General features: G+C 51.6%; 1 protein-coding gene across 1 annotated transcript in view; it reads left to right on the forward strand.

The window, feature by feature from the left end:
* The first annotated feature begins 2,814 nt into the window (after nt 1-2,814).
* The window catches only part of LOC122367422, a 40,598-nt gene continuing 29,614 nt past the window's right edge, over nt 2,815-13,798 (forward strand). Inside the window, exons 1-3 of the mRNA XM_043340477.1 lie at nt 2,815-3,048; nt 3,486-3,581; nt 3,842-5,635. Of these exons, the coding sequence (XP_043196412.1) occupies nt 5,304-5,635 (332 nt within the window). The 5' untranslated portion in view covers nt 2,815-3,048; nt 3,486-3,581; nt 3,842-5,303. The remainder of the gene's footprint in view (nt 3,049-3,485; nt 3,582-3,841; nt 5,636-13,798) is intronic.

Genomic DNA, 13,798 nt, shown 5'->3' on the forward strand with positions numbered 1-13,798 from the left:
GAGTTGCGTTGGAGAGGCCGGAAATAGTGGCGATTTCAGGACCGCAAGAATGGACCGTCATTGGAATGATTCTTTTTTAAACCGTGCACTGTTTTCGGCCGGAATTTAATAGTTACTACAAAATATTTTTTAATTACGTTTCCACCAAGAATGAATGCCATCAGGGCTAAATCTTTAATACTTTTGCATTTTGTCAAGAAGCATATAGTGCTGTTATATTGCAGTTTTAGCGCGTTTTTTACAAAATATGAAGCGAATAAGCGTCAGTGTATGTACAACAGTGCCAGAAGTTAACTTGAGGGAAAGCTGTGCTAATTGCTCTTGTCCATCCACTAAAATTTATTAAATATTTTGCTTTGTGTATTCCAAAAGGAGAGGGAACTATTTCATTTGTGCCTTCATGTCAGAATTGAAGGTGGATCATTAAATTTTCAACGCAGTTTACAAACAAGCATTTGGTCTTTCTCGTTTATAAGCAGTGGCTAAGAAAAGGTTGATCAATCCTGAAGTTCAGTCATCGTACCTCAACTTGGCAGCAAGATCCCCCAAGGACAGAGGATATATTGTATACATGTCCTGTAAATCAAAACAAACAAGCATTTGGTCTTTCTCGTATATGTATAAGCAGTGGCTAAGAAAAGGTTGATCAATCCTGAAGTTCAGTCATCATACCTCAACTTGGCAGCAAGATCCCCCAAGGACAGAGGATATATTGTAAACCTGTCCTGTCAATCAAAACATTTTGTGCCTTCAAAGGCTTAAGTTATCTGTGGTGTGATCGGAGTTAGGCTATATGGCCGTTTTTGTTGTATGTTTATGTGGAGATTGAATATAACTGTGACCCTGTGCTTGTTTGTATACTTACGGTCAAACAGGGAACAGCACATTCACATAACATACTCACCTAGCACCTAACTCATAGCTGTACCCTGCAGGATCTGTACTTGTTCATGTCTCGAGCATTAATAAAGCACTAAAGTAGCTTAGTAATCATTTCCCACATTTTCTGAGCATCTAACATGACATACAGCAGTGCAGAGCAGCTTCAGAGAAGAAACACTTAAAATGCACAGACTCACACCAGCCACCCAATGAGCCAGTTCCTCAGTTGACTGTTTCCCTGGACACAGCTTGGCAATTTGAGCTAACTTTTGGCAAGGTGAAGGTTAGCAGGTAAGATTGAGTTAGGGTGAGTACCTACCTATAACTGGGTGCTACTGCCATGCAGGTCTTGGGTAGGCTGCAAATATGTGTGATGATTGAGGTTAGGTCAGCTGTCAGGTTAGTCAGGTTCAGGTATGCTCATTGCTCAGGTCACATTTTTATGGACATTTGGCAAATTAAAAAACTAACAATCTGATCTAAGCTAACCCGACTAAACATACACAACTACTGACTATAGGAACTGAGCACCTACCTAATTGTGCCTACATCTCATACCATGTCAAAGTAGAGTTCCTTGGTGGAAGATTACCCTCAGTACTTTTTATCCCAGCCCTGTGAAGAAAACTAATGCTTCTAAGCTCGGAGTCACTGCTGGCCATCCACAGGAAGAAATGCTGAAACTGAGAGCTTTGCCATTGTATATTGGACCAATAATGACTATCACGAATGACTATGAACACATAATATGATCACATCGCTGCATGGATTGTCACATTGACAATTTTACGACAATCCTTTTTCAAGAAATACAGTGATGATGATTAACATCAAAATCAACATAAAGTGGATTTAGTGATCCAAGCTTTCTCCTCCAGTAGCAATGGAATGATCACATGTTTCATTTGCCAGACACTGAGTACCTGATGCACATTACAATCTGCATAGCATCTAAGCATAGTAAAACTGCCCAAGTCCATTCATTCTAGATTTTAACTTGATAGTTAGCACTAATTTATCTTGCTGTTGTAAGTTATTATTCAATATTCATACCAATACATCAATATGCGCTCATCAGTCAACATTTCTGGCATGATCCTGCTCAGCGTGCTCTTCAGTATTGCTCCAAGGTCTGCAATATTATAGCTTGTTTTTGGACAATAAGCTCTTTTAATTTTACCTTTTCTTGCTGAGTGATATATGAGCCCGATCAACTTGCGTTTATCAACCAAAATTTCATAACTTGTTCAACTTGATATTTATATTGCTCAGTAGTCAGGACCTCTCTCTGTCAGCCTCCTGGATACTTCAGATTGTTTTCAGTCAACATGCTTCTTAAATATGATATAAGTCAATCTTAAGGGATTCAAAACATCCAACAAAACGACGTACAAGAGCAAGAAAACCACCAGATAAACTAAAAAATGGCCTTGGAACAGAGCCAAGTGGTGCTCCATTTGTTTGTTTACAATGATTGTAGTGCTGATGTATTTTTAGGACTCTGAACGTCGGCTTATAAAAAAATGAAACGTTTTTACAAAAGTTGTAAGGCAAGTAATATTTATCTGAAAGAACTAAAATATTCAAAAGCCAAACACTATGAAATACATGAATCGGTACGAAAAAGTAACCCAAAAATCCAGCCTAATTACCGGCTCCTAAAACTGCAACACAATCAGCACTTTTCCCCGCAACTCGTTGTCCAGACGTAAATATGCTGCAGCCAAAGATCATTACTGATCATTCGCCCTCTTGGCAGAGTGGGTATTCAGCTCTGTGCCAGCTTTCATCAGCAAAACCCTTTCAACGAATCAACGGAAAGTACGCGGAAAATGAGAACCAATCAAATTTGTTTTTTGGATTAAGTCGTCATCAAATCTGCTTGTACTCGCAAATGGCCGTCTACGAAAACACTTTTTCTTGTCGCAGCTGCGCAGGGTTTGTCGTCACTTGGCCGGCATGTTGATATGATATGATCGAGATACAGCTGTTAGAGGCCCGGTATTTATCACAAGCGTGATATATAGGCGAAAGTCAAAGTGACAAGGGAATTGTCTTATAATTATGACTAAGGAGGCATTGTTGAATTCTCAGAAATGGCAATGGAGAGAGTTTACCGAGCTTTTCTTGCGAAATACCTCTGCTCCATCTGAAGCTGCATTAAAGGTGTGTGGTAAACCCTATATTTTCATACCTTTTTCCAAGCACTTCAGCATTCATCCATCAAATAAAAGAAATCTTTATAATGCAGAAAGGTGCATGCATCCTGTTAATGCCACTGAACATGCTTTAGTTTAAGTAAAGGTGTGAATGCAGCTGCTGACTAATTGCATTCCAACTTCAACTTGCCTGTTCGCACCACCGAGTTAATTGCTCTTTTTTAATATAAAGTGCAATAAACATTGCATATAATGGTGATTTGGGGATTGCCATTGCAGCGTCTCTTGTGTCTTATTTGCATTGCCTGGCCCATGGCTGTGTCTTTTGGCCCATGACCATCCCAGGCCATGTCCTGCCCTGGGACTTCAAAGTTCTATAGACCTGGTCCTCACTAATTCCCTGATGCAGCTGCCCCAGTTTTGCTGATGAGTTTTTCTTCACAGCATGTGGACAACTGGCTGGCGGACAAGACCTATTTGGTCGGAACAGAAGCCACCTCCATTGACACAGACGTGTTCAAACTTATCCATTTGCCACTGGTAAGCACTTTGGGGGAGAGCAGGTTTTAGGCATAAAATTTTGCTAATATTGTGAAGCATTTTTCTTTGCCTGTAGGCTTCATATCCATCAGTAAATGAAAGGTTATGTCAAGTCAGGAGACAGTAATCCAGTTTGTGTTGTGTCTGCTACTTACTGCAATAATTGTTACTAGGTAACTATTTCAGCCTTCAGGCATTTCTCAGAAATTGCTGCTCAGTTTTCACTATAATGTCTCCACTGTCCCTCTCTGGGTTCCCAGTCTCGACTATCACACCAGGAGCGCGAGGCGTACCCGCACCTGAGCCGCTGGTTCCGACTGGTCCAGAGCAGCGTGCCCCCCGACGACCGGTGTCCTCCGCTGGTCATCAGCCGCACGCGGCTCTACGCGTGATGGCCGCACTCGACCGGTTACAGCCAGATACAGGTCGGGTCGTCTCAGGGTCGACAGCGCCGTGAGGCTGTCGAGCGTCGAGGGAGAGACCGTTGAGCCCTAATAATGTTGACCTTTCTCAGTGCGATGGACCATCTTTGTTAGGGTTCAAAGAAATTCGTGTGTGGTGTGTTCATCGTGCTCAGTGCTGACGTGAAAAGGCGGATCATAGGTACTTTTTTAAGAGAAGCGACATAGAATGTTTCGAGGAGGTGTCAGGCAAGGGCTAAGATGCCAGCGTTGGTCTTTTCCGCTTGCTTGACTGTTGAGGAGTTATGCGTTTGTTTGATTTTAGGACCATTTCTCGTGAAACAACCTCAACGATGGACCCATTGTCGATAATATCAATATTTAATTCAGTGTATATGGTATAAGGTAACTTGGTTGCTGTGTCCCAAGTGTAACCATTGGGCAATTATGAGATGTCATTAGGTCACCAAGACCTGGCATTTGCATTTCGCTTCTCCATGGAACTGTGCTTCATCTTGATATTGAATAGAAAACACAATGAGTTTAGGAATTTTGGGACGTTGCATCTAGAGAGAAAGAGCCCGAGTAGGGGTGCAGAGGCGTGCCGCTCCAGCCTGAGGTGTGCTGCTCCGCTGCCACCTGGCGTCGCGGTTCGCAATTAATAGTTGATGCTTGTCCGCCTTGCCACGGAATGTCCATTCGCTGAATTTCATGCGGGTGACGTCAGATGCATGTCAGAGTGGATAATGCGTGCATATTTTCTTCTTGTATAGTGAACACAGATGTGCAGATTTAAATGGGTGATTTTCACAGATTTGAGGGCATACAATTCTGGTAATTACTTATTTCCCGGTATCCTGTGCACAAACGGTAGTTAATTCACTAGTTTCCTCGCCTCATCCAACCCTAGTTCTTTACGCATCGCTTGGAAGTTGCAAGTGTTTGAGAGATTCGCTGATCCCTCAGTGGCCTGAATGATGGGTGGCATATATTCCTTGAAGGCTAAATACTAAATAGGATGGGAGGAAGACATTAAATGTGAATGCCAGCGAATCGGTCATTGGCCGTCGCAAGCTAACTCCGTAAGTAGCCCCTAGGTGTCGCCCTGGTCAGTGATGATATGCCACACTCCTAGAAGCCAAGGTTGGACAGCTCACCGCCAGATGCCACTACAGTGACGCTTTCAGCGCCTGCCGACAGAGGTCGGGCCGGTCGCCAGGTGTGCTCGCCGGCGCCGGCTCCGCCCAGCTCTGCCGGTCAGTTCCCGACCAGTCGGCAGCTCTGAGGCGCGTGTCCGCTACCCTCACCACACACCTCAACCATGAACTCTGTGCTCTCGACGCTGGGGTTCGGCACGCGCTACTGTGTGGTCAGTGACGACCACGAGCGGCCCGAGGTGTACTCGGACGACCACTCCCGGGCGCCCCAGTCGGCCATCGAGCGGCTCACCGACTTCGACACCCTCTACGACAAGTTCTCGTCGGGATCGGCGCGGGTCGGCCGAGCGACGGAGGAGGAGTCACCGCGGGTCCGACGGAGACAGGACGCCTCCTCGCCCGGGCAGACGGTCCTGGCCCTGTTCGACCGGCTCGCCCAGCGCCACAGCCGGACAGAGATCAGCTCCTTCGACCGGCAGTTCCCGCTCAGCGGACGGTGAGTACCGGACGAACCTCTTTTCTTCTCATTTTTAGCTTTAATTGCAAACCAGTGAAACAACTTTATTGTGTAAAATTGTCTTCGGAGAAGATCAGATAACAGCTGTCCCCACCGTATCGCATATCGCATCCGAGCCGCATCGCGTCCCAGCACGGCTTTTAAACGCCGTCATTTAAAAGGACCATTAGACGGCAGGTTTTGTTCGTGCACGCGGCGTTCTCTGCATGCTGCGGTGCGCCGTGTCGGCCGGCGTCCGTTGGCCGCGGCGGTGACGGTGCAAGTCGGACCAGTCCGCCCACCGCCGGAGGCCGGAGCGATGGACGGCGGCGCGGCCTCTGCGGCTGGCCTGCTGGCCCATCCCATTTGCCCATCCCACTGCCCGCCAGCCCATCCCATCTGGCCGCCGGCCCATCTCATCGGCCCACCCCTCGATCTGACCCAGTCCCCTTCGCCCATCCCATTGGCTCGTCCCATTACACCTGTCCACTTCATCGTCCCACCCCATCGGCTCGTCCCATCGGTCGCTCCCCTAAGCTTCTCCCATCGCCGCCTGCAAAGCCAGATCCCATTGGCTCACCCTTCCCTCCATGGAGCTCCGGCAGTCAGTCCGCCTCTCCCTCTGACTCGAATGTTCCCTCGTAACGGCTCGGCTATATCGGCGCGGCGCGGCGGACTGCAAAAGGGTTTAGCCTGCATAGCGCGGTACCAGGGGAGGGAGGGATTGCCGCTGAGATTAGCGTCTGCCGCGGCGGCAGGGAGGAGCTGTCAAGGTCGCCGGGGTCGCCAGACATCCTGTACGGGCCGCGGGGGGACCGGCAGCTGCGGAGGGGCCAGCTGCAGAGGTTTATCGTGCCATTCACCGCTGTTCTGCTCTGTTAAACGCCGGTGTGGTTTTAAAGTCAGGTTTGATGGGGTTTAGATGGATGTTCTCCCAGCCGCGTTGATAAACCTTCGTTCGAATGTTCGTTCGAATGACGCCGGTCCGGTCGTTTAAAGACGCCGGTACGGCCGCCCTGTTGGCTCGTGCAGCACTCCTCTCCTCCGACCGGCGTCGGGCAGGTGATGGTGGGGTGACGCCGGCGGCAGGTGGTCGCGACGGTCGCCACTTTAGCGCGTGTCTGTGGCGCTCACAGCGAGCTCAAACGGGCGAGCAGCGAGCACCAGGTGACGATTCTCGGGAGGGGACGCGGCGGGCGGCGCCCAAACGGCAGGTGATGCCCCTGCCGGCAGCTGGGGCGCCTCCCCACTGATAAACGGCTCCGGTCCGATGCATTATGCATCTCAGCGACGTGCCTTCCTCGGGGCTGTTTAAATGGCCACATCGGTCAGAAACTGCGCCACAAAGCCGGACGCGGATGCAGCGAAACAAAGCGGCACGCGGCGGGCTTTCTGTACGGCCGCCGCATCTCATTTGCATCTGAGGGCGCCGGGAGTGTGCCGCGGTGACCCGGGGATCAAAAGATCGGCCGATCTTCCCCCGGGTGGTTCGTCAGGATGGTAAAAAGCGGCCCAAAACGGTGCCAGTTTCGTGGTCGGCGGCCGGCCGGCCTGCTCAGCTACCGTGGAGGCCTTTGTCCGCGCCGGGGAACGGAGCGAGTCGGGACCGCTCCGCGCGGCGCGCGCAGCCCGCCCGCGGCGCTGATGTTTCCGGCACGCACACCGTTCTGTGGTCATTTCACCGCGCTTCCTGGCCGTTCTGATACAATTCGTCGGTCATTTCGGCTCAAGGGACGATTTGCCGTACTTGACTGGACATTTCCGTGTCAATTCGCTGGTCGTTTAAAGTCCCTGAGCGTTTTGTTTCGCTTCGCTTCACATTGCGTCTCGACAGCCACTTCGTCCCGATTTATCGCACGCCCGGTCCTTGTTTCACGCCGCACGTAGTTTCACTGCTTCCATCCGTCTCAGCATCTTTCCAGTGTTAACTCTCCCCCTCCCTGCATATTTCAATCATATTCTGTTCCTTTAAACTCTGCAATTCATGACACAGCGGGTATGACCCGTCTACAGCGAAGGGGAGACACGTCATCCCGGCCCCTATTCAGAACTGCGCCGCACGGGGCGCGCCTCTCTGTCTGCAGTGCACTGCACCTCCGTGTCGCGGTGCTGCGGGCGCGGACCGCTGCCGACCCGCAGGTATGCGCTGTGCAGCTCAGAAAGGACACGTGTGGGACTCAGAGTGTCTTTGTCTGCTCGTGATCAGATCCGGGTGGGCTGGAGTCTACGCAGACGTGTCTGATCTTTACGGAGTGGGGATAAATGGTAGAGCGTTAGGCATGAGGTAAAACGAATGAGCAACTGCTCTGCAACATGGTCAATGACTTCAGGGAAAGGGATATTGCGTTTTGTTTGCAAGTGTATGATTTTTAATGGTCAATGGGTACCATGCTGCTTCTGGACTCGGAATCGAGCGTAGAAGCCGAATCATGGAAAATGCATCGGCTATGACTGTAGTTGTCTGCTGGGGTGTTTTATGGTCCCTCGAGGCCTAATTTGCTGGACAGCTCGGCTGAACCAGCCAGGGGCGACGCCCTCCTCCCTCACCCCTGGCGGGTCGTTGGCTCCCTGCACGCAGGGAGGGGACCGTATTGACCACACAGCTAATTGGCTTGTGGTGTTGTGTCCTGCGGGGTGCCACCCCTGACTTTGGACCAGTTCCAGGCGTGCAGTCGCTCATATCGGCAAAGTTTGTGCATCGGTACTCCACACTATTTGCAATGAGCCTGAAGGAATACCCACTTGTTTCGGTTTTCCTGTTTTGTCCAACGCCGCGTGATGTCATAATTATTTTGTTGTCGGCTCTGAAGGTCGAGTTGGGCGTGCGGTGCAGGCCGTCCGTCCCACGCACCCCGTTAACAGGGCGTGGTACCTACGCCTCCTCTTTGTTTATGAACGCATGCTCGATGATTTAGTTGTTAGTTTGGCTAAGGTAGAGTGCTTTCAGTCTCGACACAAATCCAGAGCTAGAGATACTCTGGGCAGTAGGTAAGTGGGTAAGAAATTGGGCCAGGACCGTGTCCGACCTGGTCACCTGCCACCTGGTGACCGGCTTGATTTTATGGCGCCCGGAACAAAACGTGAGATCTGATCCGAATTAGCCAGGATGGCGTGAAGCCCGTGAGCCCCGGCCCGAGCTAGCCAATCACGGTGACATAACTATTAGATACATCGCTTTAGCGTCTGTCAAACGACAGCCCAAGCTACAGGTACGGATAAATCGACTCGCGCCGTCTCTTCTCCTTCCTGTTTGCCGATGGACCACCGTACCCTGACCGGTGACCCAGTATCGTGCGGCCTTTCGCCGCCACCTCGGGGCCGCCACTCCTCTGTTCAGCCGGTATCCGCGTCCCGGGTCTGCCCGCCACACTCCGGGACCCACTTACCCCAGTGGAGCGGCCGACGAGGCCCACTTTACCCCGCAGGGCCGGAACTGGGTGCGCCCGCCCGTCCGTGCCGCCGCGGCTGGGCGGGGGCGGGGGCGGCGGCGGCGGCCGCCCGGTAACGGACCGCCGCTCACGGGCGGCGGCGGCGGCGGCGGTCAGCTGATCGGCCGGCCGCCGTAACGGGCCACCGCGCACGGCCTTTGTGCCAGCACCGGTGGCGTCACGGACAGGTCGGTGACGTCACTGACAGGTCATATGACGTCACCGACAGGTCATATGACGTCACTGGTAGCAACGCGAGGCTGCAGGCGTTGCGGGTCGCGCTCGGGTCGCGCGTGCTTTTCAGCTCCTGCTGCCGGTTATAGCTATGCCTTATCTCCACCACCGTTTTTTCGCCGAGCCGACTGCTCAGGTAGCTAGCTCATTGCTTAGGTATTTCGCTGCTCAGGGGTCTAGATAACGGTATATGTGCGGCACCGGCCTCGTCGGCAATGCGTGCGGTGCGTAGTGTGCGTGTACTGTGCGTGGCGCAGCAGCTGGTGGAGCGTAGCGTGGCCAGTGCCGCTCCCTGTGGTTTGTGAACGCGGGGCTATGTGGAACGCGACCGACGTCAGAATGAAATTGGGCGCTGGTCGGCAGGTTTTCGTATTGGGGCTAATATTTAGTGTGAATGTGCTTGAGTCTGTGATACTGATAGATAATCCGGCTTTGTTGAGCTCAAAAACGTCGGTCGTGAGGGTGTTGAAACAATTCAAGAGGTAGCATAACTTGAATAACACCGATAATGCGCTCGAATATCGAATCGATGTCCGTTCTTCACTTGCAATTTCGAAACTGCATCCGCTACCTATCTCATCCGGTGTTGAAACCAAGGCTGTAGAACTCCGTTTAAACTGGGCGAGTGTGGACACTGATTCAGTCGGCTTTGGTTCGGACGTGTGAGGCCGTTATGGGTGTGGTGACTGGTGTGCTGGGCGTTGGAGGGAGGAAGGGGATGCCCCGCGGCCGGCCGCCCGTGGTGACCGTGACCTTGACCCGGTCATGTCCGTCCACTGCACTGCGGCGGCCAGCACGACCTTGACACGGTTCCAGAGCACGGTCTCACTGCCGCCGCCGACGGAGCAGTGAGTCGGGCAGACGCGCCGCGTATGGCGCAGACACGCCGCGTATGGCGCAGACACGCCGGGATTGAGAAACAAACGGATTGGTAACGGTATATGCCGGCGGTGTGACGAAATCGGAGTTCGTCTGTGGTTATGGAATACCTCAGCGCCTTGAGACAGACGCAGGGGCATGAAGAAGATATCATGGATGGCATTGAGCCCTCAGATGCCGCGGTGGCCCACAATTCTGGTTGATGGGCTTCTTGGAGGTGTCACAGCTACTTCTGACATAATTCAGAAATTCAAAGGAGACGGATGCATTGGAATGAATACCGAGAAGCAGGCGATGAGATGCATTGTATGCAACGGGGCGAGCTAGTTTCGCTAATGCAGCGCTGCAGCTACATAATCGATTTCGACGCAAACAAGGCACGTGCTTGTGCCGTGCTGCTATCACAAGGAAACCTGACTCACCACCTGTGGTTTTCTTTGTTGCCATCCGATGTGCGCGAGTCATTATCCGTCATTAAAGGAAATAGTTCACTTTTTAACATGGGTTTTGAACTGGAATAGCAGTTCCGTAGCTTGGGCTGAGACGAGCATAAATCAGGAGCTTTTACAGCCCAACGATCACCCTAGGCAAAGATATTCTATTTCTCGTCCCGAAAAAGGTGTCTTGCGGTGAGGATGTGTGCCTTGCATATATTTCCATCCAGTATGAAAAGAGCATGGGTCCCGAAAATTCTTCAGAAACTAGAGAGATTATCTACGAGAACTCTAGAGAAATTCTCGTACTGATCAATTAGGACATTCAGGGGAACATTATCAGATCGAGCAGATCGCCCAAATGCCGGTGGCTGCGATAATTTCTCTGTTTCTGAAGAATTTTCGGGACCCATGCTCTTTTCATACTGGATCGCGTGTGCCTTACAGAAACTGAAAAGTTCTTCCTATATCAAAATATAGAAAAAAAATCTTTTGTTATAAAAAGGTTTTATTTTCTTTGCTGATTATTTTGAACATAAAAAATCATAAATCGTTGCAAAAAAAAATAATTTCGTGAAAGTGAACTATTTCCTTTAAGTTGCCGACGACGCGCACTTTTAAAACGTCTTACGGTGGCCTCCGATGCTCGACAAATCGATGTTTTCCGTCACGGCCGATAAACCTCGCAAAGTTACCACACAGGCTGTGCTTCAATGAATCCAACTCGAGGCAGAAGCAACTGTTATTTGCCAGTCGCTGTGGCGTATTGGCTAAGTTGCGGTGCTAAGAACTAAGAAGCCAGATTGCGAAGGCCAGTCGGCTTGGGACTGGTTTGCATCCAGGCAGCTGTAACAAAAAGTTCGAATGACTGACCTATAAGTACGAATCCGGCTCTGAGAGCCCAGCTTTGCACTGACTGCCATATGTCATATGCAGTTCGCCGAATGTCGGTACTGCTGTCAGATCGCTCTGACAGACTGGCTCGGTTTTCTGCTCTGTCAGACTGGCCTGTCTGCCCGGCTGACAGTTCTGCCTTGCATCTGACGTAATGTCATCGATTCGATTCCCTGGTTTGACGGCTGTGCAGTTATGGCGATAGTGACAGTAAAAATGTTCAAAACTAGAGTGGGAGAGAGAGAGAGATAGAGAGAGAGAGAGAGAGAGAGGGGGGGGGGTGAGTGATGGCGAGGCTGCAAGAGATGGGTGACGGCCGATGGTCGGAGGGACCTTGGACCAGTTCACGCTGCCGCCCGCACCCTGCGCAGGGCGGGGGCGGGGGCGACCGCAGCAGCAGCGGCTCTGGGAGTGGCCGACCACAGGCTATACCGCCGCCCGTCGGTCCCTGGCCGCTGGTCGCCGGTGGTCGCCGGTCGTTGACTGTTGGCAGCACAGCTTCACCGCGAGTCGACCGTCCCTGGTCAAACCACTAATCACCTACCGCTCAACGTTCACCGCCCTTCGCCCGCCTTAGCCTATAACTGCTGACTGACCAACGCCCGCAGCGCCGCCGGAGCTATCATCACCTTTTTATGGCTGCCTGCTGCCCACAGCAACAATCCCCTCCTCCACCACTCTATCCGTTTCTCCCTCCCCCTCTCTCTCTCCCTCTCTCTCTCTCTCCTCTCTCCTCTCTCTCTCTCTCTCTCTCTCTCTCTCTCTCTCTCTCTCTCTCTCTCTCTCTCTCTCCCTCCCTCCCTCCCTCTCCTGACCAACCGTTCACGCCTGGCCACTCACGGCCACGACTCCGTTGGCCGCTGTCCGATCCCCAGTCACGATCCACGACCTGTCTGGCTGGAGTTCTATAGTCTCTGTCTAACGCTGTCCGCGTCTCGCCGGTCCGAGGCTTCCCTCAGGGTCCCTCCCTTCAGACTCCCATTTGTCTTCAGCCTCCCTCATGAGCTCGAGCTACGCCACACACTCCTCCAGTCTCCCTCAGTCTTATGCAGCCTCCTCGTGCTCCCCTCGGGCTCCTCGTCCGCCGCCGCCTCCTCCGGGCTGCCCGCTACCTTGAACTGTCTGCCGCCCCTCCCCGGCCCGGGGCATCGCCGCCCTCTGCATACCTGCACGGGCTCACACATCCCCTGAACGACCTCGACAGACGCGAGCAAGGTCTTTGTGAGCTGGCTGGTCTACAAAACGTGCAAGCTTGTCTCCCTTAGCTTAGGTCTTTCTTAGCCCTCACAATGATCTTTGGATGACAGATCGTGGTGTCATTGAGCACGTCTGTCATTCATCAAGCCCGTCACCCATGTGTCCGACTGTCGTTTGTCACGTCGTTGACCACGTCCATTTATCATTTGTCACGTCATAGATCCACGTTCACCGTATGCCCCTCATCCACTCACATCACGGCTGCTGTGCTCCTGATGACGTCACATCGCCAACCCGACTCGGACCTTGCTGACGTCATCTCGCCGACTGGTTCGAACCCAATAAGGTAATCCGTCCGCTTGAGCTCCCCGAGACGCCAGTTCGGCCCCCTCGCTCCCGACGTGACCCATCTACCTCGCCGCCGAACGATTACCTTTTCACTGTCATTTGAACACGTGTGACCGACCTCTCTGGCTCTCTACCTCTCCGAGTGGATTACCATTCCGTGTGCGCGTTCCACGTAACACGTGTGAGATCGGTGCAGAGGTGCGCATTATAGGGTGGTTCTTTGTCGCTGCGTCGGCGGAAGGCTCGGTACGATTGTGTTAGATGGTGTAACCAGGCAACGGTCGGAGGCTCGCGGGGGAATGTAATCGAGATTGCTTTACCGGGAATGGCGGAGTGCTGGTATTGTTCTGTGCTCTGTTGAACGGTGCGTGGGCTGCATGTTGGGGCCTGGTAATGTAAGAACAGCTTTGGTATGGCTGCATTTAATATTGAGAAATAGTGAGCGTATGGTAGTCGGTAAAATTGCCGGAAGCTGGATCCTTTGTGTGCGTTTAGTTTCTTTTGCACGCCTGGTGAAAAGATTTATGCTGAAATGAATATGATTTGTTTTTAATTGGATATTTCAGTTATACCTTCCCATGGTCCGTGTTATATGCCGCTCTTTGAACTATACGCTCAATTTATGGTTCCGTTATCTAATTATTTATAGCGTGCCGGCCAATTTTAACTTTGGAGTCGGGATTATCTCTAAGGTTTTTGAAACTGAGCAAGCCGTCTCGAGTCTCACTCCATTGTGAATACTTGAAAGA

Source organism: Amphibalanus amphitrite, unplaced genomic scaffold (genome assembly GCF_019059575.1).
Source record: "Amphibalanus amphitrite isolate SeventyFive unplaced genomic scaffold, NRLGWU_Aamphi_draft 000869F_arrow, whole genome shotgun sequence".
NCBI lineage: Eukaryota > Metazoa > Arthropoda > Thecostraca > Balanomorpha > Balanidae > Amphibalanus > Amphibalanus amphitrite.